Here is a 20,590-nt window from a genome sequence, read left to right as displayed (position 1 = left end):
GTAGTTAACTTGTGAGCTACTTTGGAAGACAGACGTCACCATCTCTTAAAAACAGGGAGTGAACACAGACCATGATCCATCAAGTCCACTTGAAGGTCTATCCTGAAGAAAAACTCTTGCGCGTGCACAACAGAAACTTATAAAAATAGTTTAGAGCAGCGAAAACCCCGGGAACTATCCCAAAGCGCATCAGCAGGAAGGGACACGTAAGTCACAGCACGTTCACACAGTGCAGTATCAGACAAGCCATGTGGACTCAGTAATATGTTAGGTGGAAAAACAAAGCCCCTAAGAGAACACACAGTATGACACACTTTTTATAGGGGTCAAAACTAACTCTAAGGTACAATGAACCCAGAGAAGATTATCGGGCTGGATGGGAGGGCGGGGGTGGGGGGGAGCAGCCATATAGGTAGATGCAGGTTACAGTCCAGGGCCCAACTTTTACTTGAAACGATGGCTTCTTGGATGCTTGTGAGGTTAATCAAAGTAACCAGTTAACCGGTTCACAGAGCGAGGACGGTGCAGGGACAGAGGTTTCTGTAATCTAACTATGTGAACTTCAGGTCAAGACAAAGAAACAAAACAAGCGGGCTCACGCTCCACTGGTCGCTGTTTCACCAGCACAACACGCGCCCTCCTGCCCCCAGGGCTGCTCCTCCCACACCTCCTCTCTCCTTCCCACCCCACCCCCAATCCCTCCTGGCATCCCGTGCTCTCTGACAGCAGACATCACACCCCTTCCAACGAGCCCTTCTCCACGCCTCCCTGATCCAGGTCTGTCTTCCCCCAACAGGGAGCTTGTGCTGGGCAGAGGCTCTGTCTGCGTGTCCCCTGCGCGTCCAGTGAGGATTTGCTGAACTGTCAACCCTCACACTTCACGACCTTCTCTGCCAACTCCTGACCACCTTGCCTAATCCCGACACGTTTCCGTCTCCAATTCAAACTGGCTCTTTTTGTGGGAAGTCACAGTGAGTACTTCTTCCCCTAAAACACCCTCCCTTCCTATTTCTTCCCTGTGGCCGGTGCCCAGATCTGGGCCTCCTCCTCTTTTACCTGCATCTCTGGTTCTCTCTCCACACTAATCGCCTGAGATCCTTCTAACCCCAGTGAAAACCCTTCCATGGCTCCTCACTGCCCTCGAGACCAGTCAGTGACCACCATGCTGCTCTCACCCACTGCGTGTTCTCTCAGCCGGCAAACAGGCTTCTCCTCCAACACAAGGACCCCTTTCACTTAGGGAAAGCTCTCCAGCCTACCCCAAGGCCAGGGGGCCATGTCCTCCTTGAAGCTCCCACTGGAATGTCAACTCTGCTCCCAGACCATCCGCCCCTGAAGAGGGGGCGCTCCGCACACATCTGCCGTCGGCTGAGGCACAAGGCCTGGCGCGGAGCGGGTCGCCCCTGCTGGGACGGAGGGACAGCCTCTTGTATTCTTTCTGTATACTTTACAAGGCACGATCTCTTGTGACAGCTTTTGGATTGAGGCTAGTTTTTAAGGCCGTATGTTTTTTCCTCTGACCTGTGGTAACCCCCAAGGACAGCATTTTAGCAGTCTCCGCTTGGGGCACCGTGCTAGGCCGGGGGGCCTTTGCTCACTGACAAGCAGGGTGGGGCCTAGCAGAACCTACGGAGCTCCTTTGCCCTAGAGCCTTTACTCACCGTGTTGAAATACTCGACGCCGGTGGCTTCAAAGGCCCTTGCCACAGCTTGGGTTGTGGCCACACAAGCTACCGGGTGACCATTGCCAATCGACTTGCCCATGGTGACAATGTCGGGGACAAAGTCTTCTCCCTGCAGCTGGAAGGCCCAGAAGTGCTTGCCTACTCGGCCAAAGCCCACTTGGATCTCGTCTGCGACAAAGAGCCCTCCGGCCCTGTGGATGTGCCTGTGGCAGAGGACAGATGGCTGACGGGGTCTTCGGTAAGAGGGATCAGACCGGGAGCTTTCGGGGTCTTGGACTCTGAACCCTGGCTCTGACAGCAGTGAGGTGGGGGCATTAGGCAGGTGGCAGGCTTTCCTGGGGCCACCATTTCTTCTCAAAATTCTGGCCAAAAGGCCAGGCTGAGGCTGGAATTTGGAACAAAGGTCGGGAAGCCCCAGGACAGCCCTGCCCTCCCTGAGGCACCCCCGCCCAGCTACTCACTCTGCCACTTCGGGGAAGTAGCCGGCCGGGGGAATGATCTGCCCTGCAACACTGGGCAGAGACTCCACAAAAAAGGCTGCGATCTGCGGAGGAGACAGAATGCTGGGGACACCGCTGGGGAGGCATTGGGTGGTATGCTAGACGCATCCTGCCGGTGCTGGCTCAGCGCTGGCTCCTAGCAGGACGAACGAGTCCCCAGCATCGCTGTGTGGCCCCTTTGGGCTCCAGATCACAGCTGGTCTGTGACCAGGTTTTCTTTTGGGCTGCAAACCAACTCTTACCGCATGGAATTCTCCAGACTCCTTATACTTAGCACGTCCCAGATGAAGGCACTGATTTCTCCCTCATCAGCCTGTTCCTTCTCTGCTCCTACCTGGGGCCTCCCATCACCCCACTGAGAGAAACGCGGCCCCCCTCCGTGATCCATCGGTCAGCATGGCCTCTGCCTCTCTACCGTCTGTGCACCCCCTGCCTCCCCTCCACCTGGACACACCTGCCTCGACCTCCTGCAGATGTCACCTAACAGGATGCCTCCTGCAGTCAGTCCGTCATCCAGCGGCCACCAGGACGATCCACAGCTCAGTCACTGAACTCATCACTGTCCTGTTTAAACCCCTTCAGTGACCCCATTTCTCCCAGCCATGACCTCTAAGCGGTGTCAGGTCTCGGACCTGTTGCAGAGACTATGGCCCAGGGGAAGGGCTGATGGGGTAGGAACCAGCCACCCCTGCTGGCCCAGAGCCATCACTTTTCTGGTTTTCTGTAAGCGGAGGCCAAGCATCTGAAACACACACGCCAAGCTCCCCTGATCTGGTCCTGCCCATCATTTTGGCTTCATTGCCTGCTTGTCTTGGCCAAACATCCTGCGTTCAGCTGTCACCGCATCAGCGAGGCCTTCCAGAAAGCCCTGACACCACTCGCTGACTCCCTGCCACTGCTGTGGCCCCGGCCACGGCTCCCCCGGAGCACACACCCCTCCAGTCTCTGCCCCTGCACTCCCTGTCCACCACAACACCCTGCGTGTGGCCTCCTCCCGGCGGTGCGCCGGCTCCACTCACGGGCATGCCCTCCACCCTCGTCTTGTCACTCTCCCTCTGAACACCCTTCAGACCTTCCTGGTGGCCTCCAGCCCCTCGACATAGCCCTTGTGGTCCCTTGCCACAGGGGTCCTGCCTGCCTCTCCGGGCCTGTCTCCTGCCAGCTCAGCCGGGCCCCACACCAGTGAGGGTCCACCCCTGCAGGCCACCCCCCTGCTCAGCATGCCTTTCCTCTCCTCCCTGCACCCCTGGCCACTGAGTGCCACCCCCCACTCACTGCAATCAGGCAGCACCTCCGCCAAGGACCCTCTTCACGCCCACACCAGTCCAGCCCTGGCCCCTGGCCCCTGGCCCCGTCACATCCAGTACAGGTCTTTAGCTAAACTCTCTGCAGAACACCTAAACCTTCTAGATTCCTCAAAGGTGGGCTCTGGTTCCAGGATCCTCAGGGCCCCGGTGCTTGCTGTTCCACTCCTGGGGACTGTGCACGTGTGTTACCTTCCTGCCCTTCTCCTGCACGCTGCTCACCACGCGCTGCACCTCGCTGGCGTACGCCCCTGCTGGATCGGGGTGGTCCTCCCGGTAAAGACCCCGGTAGGTGTCTGGGAGAGGTGCCTGTGGGGAGTGACAGCGTCGTGTCACCCAGGCTCGGGGGGAGCACCGACCTGGTGCCCGCTTGGGCAGTGCATACCACATGGACCCACTCCTTCTGGCCATCCAGGTCCCGGAACTTGTACGGGCTGATGTCGATCAGGGAGCTCAGGTGACCGTGATAAGCGCTGAGGAGGAGAAGGGGGAGTGGCTCAGGCCCGGGTGGCCCATATTCCGTGGCCCGGCCCCAACAACAGTCTCCCCACCTCAGGAGCCTCAGGGCAGACCAACGTGACACAGCCCCCCAAGTCCTAGAGCTGGGAACCAGCACAGGCCCGGGAGCCCGGGAGCCAGACCTCCCGCGAGGCCGCTTACTAGCTAGGTAATGGTGACGGATCATTTGGCCTCTGTGGCTTCAGTGCTCTCCTCTGTGAAGTTGGGGGCGGGGGGGTGGGGGTTTTCTCCTACAGAACTATAATGAAGCCTGAGTGGGGTAATGTTCCAGCCCTGGGCCTGGGCCTCGCGCACAGCAGACACTCAGTGCCGTCAGGACAGTTTTAATACCTAAACTGTGGGGCCAAGTCTCACTTCCTTACAAAGCATCCTCTACTCCCAGAAGAGAGGCCCTGGGGGGGTGGGGAAGAGCCCCCTGGTGCGTGTAGGGATGTCTCTATGGCCAGGTCCTCATGCTTCCCTCCACGAGCCCAGGCCCCTCATCCCCTACCCGAGGCACTTAAGGCTAGAGCCTCGCTCACCCCCAGTTAAGTGGTGAGCCCAGGCTTCTGGAAAGGGCACTTACTGGTCTAACACCACCACGTCCCAGTGTCCCGTGTACTGGCGGGCCAGCCTCAGGGCCAGGTCATTGGCTTCTGACCTATGACAAAAAAGGAGGGCACTGCTCAGACAGCTGCCCACAGGTTTCCTCCTGGATACGTGCTTCCTACAGAGAAACCCGGAGGGAATGAGGAGCCCTTCCAGCAACAAGAAGATTCTCAGGACACCATGTGTGAGTCGTTCGACTTCATTCATTCAAAGAAAATTTTATCAAATGCCTTCTGTGTGCAATGAGCTGGGGGTGGGGAGCAAGCAGTAAGTCAAACAGGTCCTGGCCCTCCTGGAACTTACATTCTACGGTGGGTCTTGAAAGCCAAGCCAAAACAAAATCAAAACCAAAACCAAAACAAGGAAAGAATGATCACTTTGCTAAATGCCCCCAAGAGAACCACACAGGGCCTTCCTTTAGATAAATGGGTGGGAGAGGCTGAATTGTGTCCCCCAAACTTCCTATGCTGAAGCTCTAACTCCTAGCACTGAAGAATGTGACTGTATTTGGAGACAGGGCTTTCAAAGAGGTGATTCAAATGATGCTGGGAGAATGGGCCCTGGGCCCTGAGCCAGTCAGACTTGGGTCCTTCTAAGAAGAGCTGTGGACAGAGAGACACCACGAGGTGTGCAGGCACGGAAGATGGAGGGAAGACACAGCAGGAAGGTGGCCAATCATAAACCAGGGAGAGAGCCTCAGAGAAGCCAAAGCTGCTGACCCCTTCTTCTTAGACACTGGAGAGCAAGAGTAGGGGAAATACATTCCTGTCACTTAGGTCTCCCAGTCTGTGGTGGTGTTTTGTTAAACGGCAGCCCAGCCAAATACAGGGGTCAGAGAAACTCTGTGGAGACACCACCTGAACTGAGGCCCCAGGGGAAGGTTCTAGGTGGTGTGAGCACCACGCTCAAAGGCCTTGAGCAGGAAAAGTGCTCAAGTGTGCTCAGGGAACTGAGATGGCACAGGCTGGGGGCAGCACAGGAGAGGAAGTGGGGAGAGACTCAGAGGCCCTGCACACAGGGCCCTGGAAGGTGCTGGGTTTCTTATCAGTGCTATGTCAAGCTACTGAAGAGAGTTTTTGTTGTTGTCTGAAGATTTCATTTTCTTAGGTCGTCTCCACAGCCGACGTGGGGCTCGAACTCACAACCCCAAGACTGAGTCACATGCTCTACTGACCAAGCCAGCCAGGTGTCCCTGGAGAGTTTTAACTGGAGAAAGGACAAGATTTAGTTCCCACCTGGGGAGGAAGCCTCTGGCTGTGTGGGGCTAATACAGTAGGAGATGGGGGGAGAGCAGAAAGATGGATGGAGGTAGAAGACAACCCGGGCACATGATGGGGGCCTGGGAGAGGGTGTGTGGGTCCTGCCTGGAGCAGAGACGTAGATGGTGCCGCCTTTACGAGGTGAGACGGGGTGGGGGTGGCAGTAGTGGGAGGGGGATATCCTCCTGGGAAATCCCAGGAGAGCCAGGGCCACAGTCCCACAGCGGGTGTTGGCAGAAAACAACCAACTCCTTTTGGACACATCAAGTTGGAGATGGTCCAGAAGTGGGTGGCTGGAACCTTGAGGCTGGAACACATGGGAAGCATCTGGGCCTGACACAAATTCGGGAATCACCGCACGCAGACGCTGTGTAAGCCCATAGAAATGGAGGAGATCGTGGAGGGAGAAGGCTCGGAGAGACAGCTGCTCAGCACGGGCCCTGAGCAAGAGAGGAGCATTCGGCCGAGGAGACAGGAGACGGAGGCGTGCCTAGAAGCTGGCAGAAACCCCGGGCACGAAGCGTCCTGGAAGCAAGAGAAGAGAGCGTTTCCAGAGAGTGCTCACGCCGGCTCGATGGCTGAGAGAGTAAGATGAGGGCAGCAAAGAGACCATTGGATTTGGCAACACGGAAGTCACTGGAATCCAGTCTGAGTGCGGTGGAGTTAACCAGCAAATGTCCCAGCCCAGGAAGCTCTGGCTCCTGGGCCCAGCTCTCCACTCTTCCCGGAGATGCTCTGATTCCGGTTTTGCCTTCACCCCCGTGGATGACCCCGGGCAACCCGGATCCTTTCTCTGAACTACTGTTTCCTCAGCTGCAAAGTGAAGATGGGAAATTTCACTTCCTAGAAGTGACCAGAGACTGGTGCGTGAAGGGGAAAACGATGATGCCAGTACTTATCGTTATGATCCAAGTGCCAAGGGGTGGGGTTTGTGGGAATGTGTTCTCCCAGGCAGGTTAGGCTGGTTCTGTGCACACATCATCATCGCCTGACGATTCTGCCTCCATTGCCACTCTGGGTGTGAGCTACCATCACCTGTCACCACTGGTGCCTAACCGTGCCCATTCTCGCTCCTCCTTGGCCCCAGTGACATCACTTACCTGATTAAAACTCTCTGACAGCTTTCCCAATGCTTAGGATCAAAACAAACTCCTCACTTAGAGTGTGTCCGCTTGCACCAGCTCCTCTCCCTTCAAGTCCTCAAGTGTGCACAGGCCCTTTGCACAGGCTGTTCCGTGTGCTGAGGAACCCTGACGAGGTCACTTCCAAAAGGGGGGGCAGCTTCCTTCCTGTTCATCAGCTCTGTGCCTGACGGCACTCTTTCAGGGCAGCCTTCCCTGACCTTCGCCGCATGCCCAGGGCCCCCCACTGCTTGACCTCATCACGGTCCTTACTTCCCCTCCAGACAATGACCCCCCTTTTAGGAATTCTGCACTTCTGTGAGGGACCCCTCAATGTTTCTGTTCCTTCAGATGTTTCTGTTCCTTAGGGAGTGACCTAAGGGGATGTTGGCTGTAGCCCCCCAGGTGTCTGTGCCGATGTACTCCTAAAGCACAAATCAAGAAACCTATAACCCAGGTAAGCCCCAAGGACGATCATGGAACAGAGGTTATGGCATGCCTAACGAAGAGACCAGAAAACTGGATCCAACAGAGCCAGGCCGAGGTCTACAGGCTCAGCGGGGGCAAGGCTGCCTCTCCCCCAGCACACACTGGGTCCACCACACAAAGTTTCGCCCATGCAGTTCTGTCTTCACCATCTCACCCTCTGGCCCAGGGTGGCGGAGGGAGAAGGGGAAGGGATGGCAGAAGTCCACTTACCCAGAATTCAGGAAATAAAACACACAGAGCTTCTCCGGCAGGGTCTCTGACAGCCTCTGCGCGTAGTCCACGATGTTGTCGTGCAGGTAGCGGCTGTTGGTGTTGAGCATCTGGTTCTGTCCGTGCGCGGCCCGGACCACGAGAGGGTGGCAGTGTCCGACTGGGGGAGAGCCACCGCTGTCACACAGAGGCTCTGCTTGGCCGGTTCCACCGGACCTCCCCCAGCCCCAAGCCATAAACCTAGCTGGAGAAGAGCAGTTGCAGGGGAGAGATGGGGAGGGAAGAGGGACGCCTCAAGGTGGGGAGGGCAGAGAGGCCTGTTCTGGAAAGGAAGACCTGGAAAAGGTGTCCCTGAGATTCTGGCAGAAGAAACCCTATCTAGAAAACTCATGTTTTTAGGGAAGCTTCTTGAGGCCTGCTTGACAAAGATGGGAACATGGGGAGTGTCCACAGGCAGGCTTGACTTCCACAAGTCATCAGGGGCTGGAGGAAATGCTGATGGCCAACAGCCGCGGATTATAACGGTGAACACGTGTTGGCGGCTCGCCATGTGCCAAACACACTCAGAGCTAATTATCGGAATTAACTCACGGGTTTCTCCAAAACACCTTGAGGCGAGTAGCTCGTAGGATCATGTCTATTTTGCAGATCAACAAAATGAGGCACTGAGAATTAAGGAGCTTGCCCAAGTAAAGTAAGTGGAGGGCAGGGATATGAACCCAGGTAGTCTGGACCAGAGCCCCCACTTCTAACCTCTACTTCATTAACCCCTGATGTGTCTGTTGGGTCACAGACTCCCTTTCGTTCCACCAGCTCTGGCAGCCCCACCTGGATAACTGAATTCCTACCTCAGTTTCCTTGTCTACCCCTGAGAGGGTCCTTGGGGCTGACGCCCTGCTGTGATCCCCCAGCGCTTGGCTGGGGCCCTGCTGTGTACCTGGTCATGGCCAGGTTGACTGACGCGCTCTGAGCTCACCATCAGTCCCATGTGGGACTGGACATGTTTCTGACTCCTGCGTGGTTTAGCAGAGCTCCCGCTTGGAAACTCTAGAGTAGTCACACCAGAAAGGGCTCCTCTGGTCAGCTCGGTCCAAGTTCTCCACAGCTGTCTGCAATCTCAAGACCCCCTGGGACCAGGTTCACAGCCTCAGAGGGTTCCCAGCCAGCCTGAGGGATGATACTAACCATGAGCCACATTGTTGATACAATCGAGGTATTCTGCTCCCTCTTCGTCATACAAGTACTGTCCCTGGCCCCGGACAATCTTAATAGGATCCTCCGGGTAAAAGAGTCTGCAAGAATCGCTGTGGGGACAGCAAGAAGTGGACAGCCACGTCTGAAGACCAGAAGGGAAAAGTCCACCCACCACAGTTCCCCCCTCCTACCCTCTCCCCCATCCCGTTTCTGGAAGGGACAAAAGGTCGAAGGGCACAGTGGTGTTTCCCTGCTTCTAGGCCCCTACCGGTGGCTGGAGAGGAGGAAAGTGACGTACCCATCGGTAAGAATTTGCTAAAATTGAAACTGTTTAAGTCCTGGGAAGGCTACATGGCCTTGCTCATTTCTGCACAGGCCCAGGGAGAGGTGGCTGCCCCGGACCCACGGGGCTCCTTCAGGCAGTGTTTCTTCGCTGGGATGGGTGTGAAGGAGGGCGCCCCCATCAGGTGGCTGGCGCCCAGCCCTGAGCGGTCCTTGCCCCCGACGGTCTCCGCCGCCCCGCTCGGTGTCAGCCCCAAGCTCTAGCCAGAGGCTGCCTCACGCCCCAATGCCGCGCAGAGTCCCCGTCTCGGGTTACGGGTAGCCTTTCTCTAAGGCTTCTTGGGCGACGCGCCCCCCACCCTATGCCCACCCTTCGTCCGAACTTTCAGCCCCTTCCCGGGTCACCCTCAGGCCAGGCCCGGGAGGTCCCGGGGGCGGGCCAACCCTGGGGGAGGGCGTCCCGGTGCCAGGGCAGAGACCTCCTCCGAGGGGCAAAAGCTGCCCACAGCCGGGAGAGGACGCGGTGCGGGAAGTGGCCGCGGGGGCCAGCGGGCCGGGGAGCGGGAGCGCGCTCTAGGCCCGGGGCTGGCGTTCCTGGGCTCCGCGCCGGACGTGCGTGCGTCGTGCGTGCGCGCACCGCCCCGCGCCCCCGTCTCGGTACCTTAGCAGCCGCCGCCTCAGGGCCAGCGTCTCGGCCTTCCCCCGCACTACGGCGGCCATGGCACCCGGCGGCTGGTCGCGCGGGGACGCTGAGCCCAGAAGGCTCTCGCGTCCTCGGCCGCCAAATCCCGCCCCCGCCGCGCCCGGGCCCCGCCCCCGCCGCGCCCGGGCCCCGCCCCCGCCGCGCCCGGCCCCTGCGGTTTCCCTCGCTGGGGAGGGCTCCACCATGACCCAGACGCTTCCCGGTATGACAACAGAGTTCTGAGCTCAGGGCTCAGTCTCCGAGTCGCCTTTCTGGTGTGTAAAATGGGTTCCCCTGTGAGCGTTAACTGGGAATGTGTGCCAGGCACCCAGCGGAGGCCTGGTTCACAGCAGGAGCCCCAGGGTAGGAGATGAGATAGTCAGTGCTGGGGCCGACCTAGGGCTTTCAGGTCTCAAGGAGGAACAGCAGGAGGGCGCAGTGTCACTGCTGGGACTGACCGAGGGGGTCATGGCACCTGCTGCAATCCAGGCAGGGTGAACGGAGATGCATCAACGCTAGGAGAACACACGCAGTGTGGAGGCAGGACGAGGGTTGGGAGGCCCGCCGGAGACCCAGGGGCCCAGAAAGGACAGGGACTGTGCTCCCAGACACACAGCTTGTGGGCAGCCGAGGCTGGAACGCAGTTCGGTTCTGTCTGACTGTCGGTCCAGTGAGTCAGCAGCAATCGCTGAGAATCTGGGCTACCAGAGAAAGAACCCCAACTGGAGTGGGGCTCCGGGACTTTCTGCCTTGACGAACCCAGAACAAGGGACCCAGGTTGAGGCCTGAGCTAGCTGAGGAAGGGGAGGTTCCTGCTGTCCCTCCTGCCGCCTTTCCAGTCTCAGCCCTCTGCTTTGCTCCCTCATTGCTGATTTCTTCATCTCTTCCCCCCACGCAGTAAGGTAAGCCTCCTCTTCCACCTCGGTTCATCTGGAAAAGGGGAGCATCATCCTTGTGGTTAGTCAAACCCCCGTGGGGCTCAGTAAATGTGCTTCCCTCGCTTCAGAAGGGGGTGGCCTGAGGCAGAGAGACACGAGGCTCTCAGTCCTTGAAGCTCAGCTGGAACCTCGAACGCATCATTCACTCTCCATGTCTCCTGCCCCCAAGCCGAGCTCTTGGAGAACTCCACCCCCTGCGTACCTTGAAACTTGTTGAAATTTGCAGACCTGATGATACACAGTATGAGGCCACAAGGGGGTAGCAGTGGGCCATGAATGGCCTTGTCGGGCCCTAGGTGCAGGGAGGCCTGGGGAAGGGGGAACATGGGGTTTCCACCCCAGGAGGATGGGCCTGCCAATCACCCAGGATCACGACACTGCCTAGCAGACCCCATGCCCTGCCAAACAATTTGGAAGGACAAACTGGAGGCTGTCCGAGAACCCAGGCCTGTCATCCTGTCTTGTCTGTGCATCCCTGGGCAGGTGACTAACTTGCTTAAGATCCTCAGATCCCTCATATATCAAGTGGAAACAGGGACATGGATCACATTGGTTCTGTTCTGCACAGGACTGCTTATGGGGTCCAGTGAGTTGCCTGGATGGAGGGAGGAGCATATTACAAACTGTCGAGTAGGTTCAATTTGGGAGGTTTCTAGGCCTTGGGTCTGTCTTTCTAACTTCAAACCCTGTCCTTGTCCTCACCCCGAACAATCCTCTGGTTTGTTCCTCTGGTTTCGGGGGTGCCTCTGACCCAGGGAGCGTCCCCTTCCTTGTCCCTCCCTACCCAGAGGGGCCCAGGGGCAGTCGGCAAGGACAGGCACACCCGGACACACACTGGGGTTTATTACACACAGCGATATCCATCTATACAGAGAAGGGAGGCGAGCCTCTGGGTGGGAGGTGGCCAGCTGGGGGACCCTTGTCTGAGGTGGGGAGGCCTCTCCTCAGGGCACCGGGCCCTCTTCGTCTGCATGGCTCATCTGAAAGACCAGTTCTGGCAGGCTGCCCAGAGTCCTCTCGGGTGGAGAGTTGGGGCCAGTGAGACTCAAACTCTTGAGCCGCAGGCCGGTCTCCTTGGGTTGGCAAAGTCCCATCATGACTCTCTTCTGGGTGCTGCGAGAGGCACAGGAAGCAGCAGCCCCTCCCATCTGGGACCTGCCGTTCTCCGAACTCGCGGATCACGGGGATCAAGAGGCTTCTCCGCAGCTGGGTCCACAGGTCGTGGTGGGAGAGCTTGGGCCTCTCCTCCGGGCTGGAGGCCACGTGTTCTCACAGCAGGCTGGGTTCCCGAAGCCTACTGAACTCGCTTGGGAGCGTGACCCGCTGGGGGCTCTCCCCATAGCTCCCAGCATCCAGCTGGGCAGGAATCTTGTCCTGGCCTGGGGAACCCGGGCCCCAGAGGGCCCCGAGGGGTGGGCAGCTGGCTGGGGCTGAGGCCAGAGGCCAGAGAGGCGGGGACAGCTGCATTTACTGTCCAAGCCCTGGGCCTTTCTGGATGGAGCGGGCCCCAGGGCTCCGGAGTTTCTGGGGGTGTTGGGGGGTTGCAGTCTCTCTGCTAATCAGGTGGCTGAGGGCCCAACCCAGCATTCTTGCAGCCTCTCTTGAGCCAGGCGCTTTCACCTTCGTCTCCTTCCTGGGGAAGCCAAGTCCCATGGCTGCCCCCCGAGTATGCGATTCCCGTGGACTGGCCTGCTTTCCTGCCAGCTTCAAAGGCTGATTTCTGGGGCTGGGCCAGGCACCCTCTTGAATGTTATGAGGGCCACATGTCGTGCCTCCCGTGAGAAAAAGATCAATATATTACTGTTTTTTGTTTTTTTGTGTTTTTTTACAAAAATTAAAAACGTCCACACGTATCTGTACAGGTTGTGAGCTGGGTGCGGGGGTCACTGGAAGAGAAAGGAGAGACCCAAAGGTGAGGAGGGAGGCCCCAGAGGCCCCGTCCTGGTCTGGGCATTCTGTCCTGCACATTTCTTCTAGAACAGGCGTGCCCCCAGTCCTCTCATCCCTGGGCAGGGCTTCCACCCACTCTCAGTGGGGCAGTAAGGACAAAGTTCCAGGGTGTCTGGATGGCTTTGCCCTCGCTGGGCCAGGCACGGAGTGAGCCCTGAATGACCACCAGGGGGCGCTGTGCACAATCACCCAGGATCACAGCCCCAAACCTTGGGCCATCTGATGGGGCAGTCAAACCTAGGGTCGCCTCATCACGGGCAAACCCAGCTACTTAGGCACTGTGTGGTGAGCTGCAGATAGCAGCCCCTGGGGGTCCCCCTCAATGTCCCCTTTCTCCCAGCCTGTCCTAGAGACTCTTTCCTGCGAGTTACCTTATGCCAGCAGCCAGGCACGGGCAGTCCATCGGGGCCCTGGAAAACAAAAAGGTTTCAGTGATGGGGCTGGGGGACTGGTCATCTCCCTACACTCCATACAGTCTTGCCCTGGGTGTCGGGAGGAACGGCCCTGGGAGCTGCCACATGAGGCCCCTGGACCCCACCAAGGCACGGCCCGAATGTTTGTCCCCTGAAGAGTTGGGTCACGAGCCTGGCAGGCCTCTCACTGTCCTTGCTAAGGACAAAGCCCCTACAGGGCTTTGCTTGTTGGGACACTGAAGCAGGGGACAAAACCGTGCCACCGGGGAGGATCGGGGATTGTGCTACAATCTGCTGGCTGGGAGATCGCCACTCTTGACACTAGCTCCGGCCGCACACATTGGGGGCCTGAGGGCTCTCGGGGAGTTTCTTCAGGACCATTTGAAGGGCAGTCCAGGAAGTAGGATGCCCGAGGCCTGTCCTGGTCCCTGGGCCTGGGTATGAGAGGCAGATGGGGCACGCTGAGGCTCGCAGGGTAGAAAGCGAGGTGGGGGGTAGGGGTCATCTGGGGTACCATTAGAGCCAACGCTGGCTTGCTGGTTCGGGGCACTCAGACTCCAGGGAGGGTGGGGTGGGGTGGGTTGCCTCAGGCAGCCCGGAGGGCTGGGGGAGCTGGAGAGGGACAGTGGCAGACACCTCCACCAGCCTAGAGTCCTGGGGGGTAACCCTGGCGCGGGAAACACTTCACTCTGGAGGTACCCCCAGGAGCACAGCCCCCAGAACTGCCGTGCATCCACCAGGGGCACAGGCCAGGGCCCGGAGGGAAGTGGGGAGGAGGGGCCAGAAGGAAGGGAAGGCAGGATGGGGGGCGGTCAGAGCAGTGGGCACCCCAGCCCAGCCCAGCACCCAGCACACAGCACACAGCAGGCCAGATCTCATACCGCGGGGCAGGGCCCCCTGGAGCCCGGCGCCCCTCGCTTGCCTCCACATTTGGGATTCTCCTGTTTCAAAGACAAAGGCTAAATGACCCAGGGCCTGGAGCTGCAAGGCTAGGCCCACTGCGTCCTGCCGGTGTCCCCATACTTTGTGTGTATGCCTACCATGCTGCTCTTCTTGTCTTTTCCTCATTGACTCATCAAGCCCCTGGAGTACAGATTAGCACCCCTACTGCCTGGATGGGGGACTGAAGAATGAGGACCGCCTCTGGGATCCCTCACTCCGAATCCCCTTTGGAAGGCGGCCGACGCGCATTGGGGCTGGGGTGGCCGGGCGTGGCTACCTGCTCAGTCTTGAGTCTGAAAACACCCTGCTGTCTTTCGTGTCTCTGCTGAGCTCCCCAGGAACCCTCCCAGCCCTCCGGCGAAGGGAACTGAACTGTGGTTCCTTCAGGCCTGTGGTCTGGGGAGCCTTGAGGAGCTGATGATGTACAAGAGAAGGAAAGGAGGAAGGTGTTGGGGGGCAGGGAAGGATTCTGGGGCGCACAGAGGAGAGGTACGGACTTGGAGGGGCCACCCACACCAGTAAAAGCCTCCTCCTCGGGACCCACACCCAGAGGGCGAAGGGTGTCCTAACCCCCTTTTAGGCCAAGGAAGCTGAGAAAAGAGGGGTGGTGACGCCAGCAAGGACTCTGCCCTGGGGCACAGCCTCCATCTCTGGGGAGCGGTGTGGGTCCCCCTGAGCCATGCCCATGGAGGGGAGTCAGGACCAGAGCAAGGGGAGCCTCCCTGATGGCAGGGACAAGACATGGTGGTCTCTGGGACTTGCAAGGGAGCTCTGAGGACAGAGAAGACACCGGCCCGAGCCCGGCCTGAGGTGGCGAAGACCTGGGTTGGGGCTCCCACTCTGCTCCAACACGTACCACAGGACACGGCTGGTCCAGGCCCGGCGGTCCCGGCTCACCCTTCTGGCCCTTCACGCCTTTCCGGCCTGGGACACCTCGCTCCCCCTGCACAAGGAGGGAGACGGGGATGTGGCCGTGGCTGCCAGGCCCAGGACCCCTTTTCCACCCCTCAGAGGGATGGGCCTCCAACTGGCAGCCACCCCATCCTTCTGCCCCCCCCATCCCAGCCTCCCTCTGCTCTGGCTCCTCTCCTGCTGGCCCCCCTTCTCTCCACCGGCTCCCTACCTTCTCTCCACGTTCGCTCCGGTCACCTTTCTCTCCTCGGGGTCCAGGGAACCCCTGGCAAAAGGAGTAACATGAGGTCTGAGGTTCGCTCTTGCTCTATGTTCCTCTCCGTGCCCCTTCCATCCGTCACTGCCCCGCCCCCATGCCTGGTCAGGGTACAAACTGGGCCCACTCCAGCTCCTAGGGGACACGTAGGCTGGGTGCAAGGCTGATTTAGAGATGAGCATGCATTCAGGACACCAGCGCTGTGTCCTCCAGAGGAAACACCACTGGGCTCTCTGGAGACCCCCTCAGGCAGAGCCGCTGGCCAGGGGTTTGCTCTGACGTTCCTGTCCTATGTAGCTGGCGCGGGTCCAAGCGTGGCTAGGGACAGAGACCCGGGGAACTCGTGGGCGTTTGTGTCACTATCTTTGCCAGACTAAGAAACGGTAAACTCTGTTCTCTGACTTTGGCTTAATCTCTTAAGCCCCTCCCCGCCCACCCACCTATCCATCCATTCTTCCGTCCACCCCTGCCACCAACATTTCTAAGCATCCTCTAGGAAGTGGGTTGTTGCTGGACATGGAGGACAGGACAAACAGATCTGATGTGTCTACCCTCTCCCCCTTTTTATTTTCTGGATCTCAGACTGTTTTGAGATCTTGAACTTGCTGGCTAGGGACAGGCTGCCCCTCCCTCATGCCTGCTCTTGCAGGTAGCAAAGGCCTGGTCTGGGAGGAGGTTTCATACGTAAACCAACAATCCCCCACCACCCCCTTGATCTGCCTCTCACGCACAAGCCGATACTTCCCCTGCCAGGAATCATCCCCAGGCCAGGTGACCGAAGCCTGGGCCTCCCCTCCAGCCCAGATCCCACTGGCATTGTTCATACTCGCCTGTTCTCAACTGTTTCCTGGGTCCGGCCTGCCTTTCCTGAAGAGACTCCCATAAAACTCTGTCCTCCAACCCCTTTCTCACCCCCCACCCCCGACCAAACCTGGTGCTTCCCCATGGGGCCCTGCATTGCAAGGTGAGCCCTTCCCTTAGGAAACCTAAGTAACCCATTCTTCCCTCAATGGTGACCTCTCTGGGTCATCACTCGGTCACCTCCATAAATTAAAAACTCACGGGAACAAATGGGACACTTCCCTGACGGTCTAACAGGGCAGGCAAGAGGGCAGAGAGGATGGTGGCCAATGCTCAGGGACACAGGATGAAGCAGAGACCAGGGGGTTCCCCGGAGAGGGGCTGTTCTAGCCAGTTGTGAGGCTGGGGAGCCCGAGCAGAATCCCCACGGCGGCTTGGCCCGGTGGAGCGGGTGCGGGGCCAGTGGCTTGCCGGGTAGAGCAGGTGGGCCGGCCTTGAGATGCCACTCTGAGCTGTGAAGGCAGCCGCGGCCACCCCCCACCACCTCCCTTGGTCCAGAGCCTGAACAGGATCCGGCATTGGCTTCTTCTCCAGACCCATCTCAGGGATGGACCACCATCCTCCCGATCAGAAACTCTGTGTGTCTACAGTTGCTCTCCAAGGGGTCACTCTCTCCTTCAAGTCCAGGGAGGACACCAGAGTCCCTGCAGCCCTGATTCTGGTCACCATTCCCCTGTAATAGCTACCGGATTTTCCTGGGGACCACCCTCCCTTCTTAAAATCTGCTGACTCCACCCCCAGCTCCAGAGGGAGCACGTGATCCGGCCTGGCCAATCAGGGCACTGCATTTCTTTTGGCCAAGTTGATCTTTCAGCACTGACCCAACTGGGGCCGGTGAGAACTGATGAGACTTTTCTAAAAGAGAGACTGAAGCACATAGTCTTTCTCCAGGGTTTGGGTCTGGGAGGATGTGAGTCTGGGGCCACTGCCTCCATCCCATCACCACATCTAATTTGAAACAACACCCCCACAGCAGAAGCACGGACAAGGAAGCAGGAGAGGCTGGGTTGTGTGGATTGTGTGTTGTCCCTCTGGGTTTTTAAATTAGGAGTTAGTTTGAGCCAGTTTTCTGTTTTCTATTGCTGGCAACCCAAAGACACTTGATCCGATCAACTTTGGGCTAATACTTCCTCTCCTCTCCTTCCCACAGTAATGTGCTAGCTGAAGCTTCATCTTCTCTCACCAGGATATTGCAATCCTGCTCTCCTTACCTTCCTGTCCCAGTGCAGCATCTTTCCATTCAGTTATCCATCACCCTTTCACCCATCATCCATCCATCCATCCACCATCCATCTGTCCTTCATCCATCATCCATCCATCCATCCCTCATCCAACCATCCGCCCATCATCCACCCATCCGTCATCCATCCATCCATCATCATCCACCTACCCATCTTCCATCATCCATCCACACATCTTCCATCTGCCCACCATCCATCCACCATCCATCTATCCACCCATCCACCAACCATTCACCCATCTCCCATATACCCATCATCTATCCACCCATCATCCATTCACCCACCATCCACCCACCCATCTCCCATCCATCCATCATCCACCATCCATCATCTATCCATCCACCATCCAACCATCATCCATCCATCCATCCATCTACCCACCCATCTTCCATCTACCCATCCTCCATCTGCCCACCATCCACCCATCATCCATCCATCCATCTTCCATCCATCATCCACCATATATCCACCCATCATCTACCCACCCATCATTTATCCATCCACCATCCATCCATCATCCATCTACCCATCTTCCATCCATCCATTATGCATCCATCCATAATCCATCCATCCATCCATGACCCACCCACCCATCATCCACCCACCATCCATCTACCCATCCTCCATCCGCCCATCATCTATCCACCATCCATCCATACATCTATCCATCCATAATCCATCCATCCACCCATCTTTCACCCACCCATTATCCATCCATCATCCATCCATCCATCCACCCATGAAGTACCTACTCTGGGTTGTGAACTAGACTTGGCACTGGGGACACAGGGGGAACCAGTCGGTTTGCAGTCCCAGCCCTGGGGAAGGGGGTCACATCCGAGCCCAGCAGATCAGGTTATTGTATGGCCAGTGCAAGTGCAGAAGCTATACACAGGAGCCTGATCACAGTGAATGATGAGATACTTACATCTAGTCCTGGCTCCCCGGGTCTTCCCTGAGGAGAGACAAAGAGGACATGTCAGGGGCCAGGGAGGGGTTGCTGGGAGCACTACTGCCGGGATGCTCAGCCTTGTGAGTTGTCCACAAGCCTGATTTATGGCCCTGGGATGGTGTGGTGCAGGGGGTTGAGTCCCCGGAGCTGAGTGACACTGTAAATGTGCAGCTGTACTTGGAGGGCATCAAAGGAAGGTCATTACCTTCTCTCCTTTGGTTCCCGGCAGCCCAATAAGACCTGGCGGGCCAGCTGGCCCCTGGGTAGAAAAGAAACAGGTCAAGAGGCATGACAGTTATAGGAATTAGTGCCCCAGAGAGATAAAAAAGGCTCATGATGACACTCACAGGCAGGCCGCTGGGGCCTCTGTCACCTGACACACCCTTCTCTCCCTTTGCTCCATCCAAGCCCTGGAAGCAAAGAGGAGACATCAGTCACGGGGGAAGGGCTCAGACAGTAGGACAGGAAAGCCTCGGGCCTGAGTGCAAGCTGGGAACTGCAGGGCAGAGAAACAGACACCCCAGTTTCTTTTTAGTGCAAACCAAAGCCCACATATGGGCTTCCTTGCACCCATTTCACAGATGAGTAAAGAGATGCAGAGCAAGGGGCAGGGACAGGTCCAGCTGCACAGCTGAGCGGCAGCAGGGCTGAGGACCAGTCGGGTTTCTGAGCTGGCCTCCCCCACGCGAGGCACAAGGGCAGGCCACACTCAACGGTTTTAATTTAAGAGCAGAGGACATGACATTAGGTAATACACACCAAACCCAAGACTTCATGTCCAGGCTATGGGCAGTTGAGAGACAGATGTGTGAGTGGGGGGCACGGGGGAAGCGGGTCGGGGGGGTGAGGTGGGGTGGCCCAAGGAGGCGGAGGCAGCAGACAAGTGTGCAGGCAGAGGGACAAGGTGGAAGAAGAGTCCCAGTGTGGGGCTGGGTGGGCACATGGTCCCAGGACATCAGGGAGGTTGGGCTCCAAGGGATCCAGAACCTTCAGGCTCTGGGATAATCCAGAGCTGGTTTGGGGCCAAGTGTGGGGCCCTCCCTGCCCATTAGCAAGGCTTTCTGGAACTATCCAGGTTGGGCATCTGCAGTGAGTAGAGGGATTTCCAGAACTCACCTTGGGACCCTGGATTCCCTGAAGGCCCTAGAGGAGGAGGAGAGTGGTCACAGAAGCTTAGAGGCCACTCACTGGCCCCATGGCCCTGACCTCTGTGGCCTCCCAAGCCCAGACCCAGGCTCTCCTGTATTGCTTGATATGACCCCCTCCCCACCAGAAATCCTGTCTTCCCCTGGGTCACAGCTCCAAGCCTGGGCTCACCACCCTCTGCGGATGTCAGCTACTTCATATGAAATGGTCTTACCATGGGGCCTGGGGGACCAGGGGGGCCGGGGGGCCCTGGTGCCACTATGATCTGGGCCTAGGAAACAGTCAAAGATGGGTTAGTCATCTAACCCCCTGTCATACCTCACTAGCCCATGGTTGAACACAGTGGACATTGCATGAGCACTTCTGGGGGGTGGGGCAGCTGGGCCTTGAGCCACTGGGCTGAGTCTCTTTCCTGCCCCCAGAAGGCCACTGCCTGGTGGGGGGGCCCAGGGGCTAGCCTTCGGGGTTCTCAGACGGGCCTCAGTTGGAGGACACAGCCCGAGGTGCCCCCCTCCCACTCCCTTGCTGCCCTGGCTTTGGTCAGGCCAGGTGGCCTTTCTGTCCCAAGGCTCAGAGCCCCAGCTGGCTTGGGCCGGGAATTAAGGGGAGACCTTGGTCCTCAGCAGCCCCCCTTACCAGGCTCTCTCGTAGACTGTCAGATGCCGACTCTCCCTTCTCCCCCTTGGGCCCGTCGGTGCCCTGCAGGACAGGATGGCCTTCAGCCCTTTCTGCCCATCACCAGACCCACCGCCCGCCGTAGGTGCACTTCCCCTGCCTTCCCCATGGGGCCCCCAGCGGGAGCGATGAGTTGGCATTTACAGCTCAAAACAGTTTCCCCCAGATCTGTGACAGACACGCTCTGGGCACCCAGCAAGGGGGTTTCTGGAGAGCATAAACTGTCTCCTGTGGGGCAGGGGGCACCCAGGGGCTCTGGAACCAAAGACCTCTCTAGCTGAAGGAGCCCTGTGGACACTAGATGGGAAAAGGGGCATCTATCCCCTAACTAGCTAGCTACTTGAACCTGCAGCTCTTCCCGTCTAGCCACCATGACCGTGACAGTGGGCACTGAATCACATGGCCAGCCACCACTCTTGGCCCCGTCGTGCAGGCCCTCCTGAGTGGGAGATTATTATCCCCATTTTAGAGG

The 20,590-nt window shown here is 58.2% G+C and overlaps 2 protein-coding genes across 3 annotated transcripts in view; both read right to left on the bottom strand.

Annotated features, from left to right (window-relative positions):
- The window catches only part of PHYKPL (5-phosphohydroxy-L-lysine phospho-lyase), a 35,212-nt gene extending 25,306 nt beyond the window's left edge, over window positions 1–9,906 (bottom strand). For both annotated transcript variants that reach the window (XM_032842263.1, XM_032842262.1), the window contains exons 1-8: window positions 9,812–9,906; window positions 8,860–8,978; window positions 7,675–7,834; window positions 4,573–4,647; window positions 3,874–3,961; window positions 3,681–3,797; window positions 2,146–2,228; window positions 1,662–1,887 (exon numbers count right to left, since the gene is read on the bottom strand). In XM_032842263.1, the coding sequence (XP_032698154.1) occupies window positions 1,662–1,887; window positions 2,146–2,228; window positions 3,681–3,797; window positions 3,874–3,961; window positions 4,573–4,647; window positions 7,675–7,834; window positions 8,860–8,978; window positions 9,812–9,870 (927 nt within the window). In that variant the 5' untranslated portion in view covers window positions 9,871–9,906. The remainder of the gene's footprint in view (window positions 1–1,661; window positions 1,888–2,145; window positions 2,229–3,680; window positions 3,798–3,873; window positions 3,962–4,572; window positions 4,648–7,674; window positions 7,835–8,859; window positions 8,979–9,811) is intronic.
- A 2,674-nt stretch (window positions 9,907–12,580) lies between these two features.
- Window positions 12,581–20,590, bottom strand: part of LOC116857809 (collagen alpha-1(XXIII) chain-like) — a 74,515-nt gene continuing 66,505 nt past the window's right edge. The window contains exons 19-28 of the mRNA XM_032842246.1: window positions 20,080–20,142; window positions 19,658–19,714; window positions 19,414–19,440; window positions 18,645–18,707; window positions 18,503–18,556; window positions 18,274–18,300; window positions 15,199–15,252; window positions 14,932–15,018; window positions 13,092–13,130; window positions 12,581–12,656 (exon numbers count right to left, since the gene is read on the bottom strand). Of these exons, the coding sequence (XP_032698137.1) occupies window positions 12,654–12,656; window positions 13,092–13,130; window positions 14,932–15,018; window positions 15,199–15,252; window positions 18,274–18,300; window positions 18,503–18,556; window positions 18,645–18,707; window positions 19,414–19,440; window positions 19,658–19,714; window positions 20,080–20,142 (474 nt within the window). The 3' untranslated portion in view covers window positions 12,581–12,653. The remainder of the gene's footprint in view (window positions 12,657–13,091; window positions 13,131–14,931; window positions 15,019–15,198; window positions 15,253–18,273; window positions 18,301–18,502; window positions 18,557–18,644; window positions 18,708–19,413; window positions 19,441–19,657; window positions 19,715–20,079; window positions 20,143–20,590) is intronic.

Source organism: Lontra canadensis, unplaced genomic scaffold (genome assembly GCF_010015895.1).
Source record: "Lontra canadensis isolate GAN:19392208 unplaced genomic scaffold, GSC_riverotter_1.0 scaffold126, whole genome shotgun sequence".
NCBI lineage: Eukaryota > Metazoa > Chordata > Mammalia > Carnivora > Mustelidae > Lontra > Lontra canadensis.
This window is presented reverse-complemented; position numbering and strand designations above follow the sequence as displayed.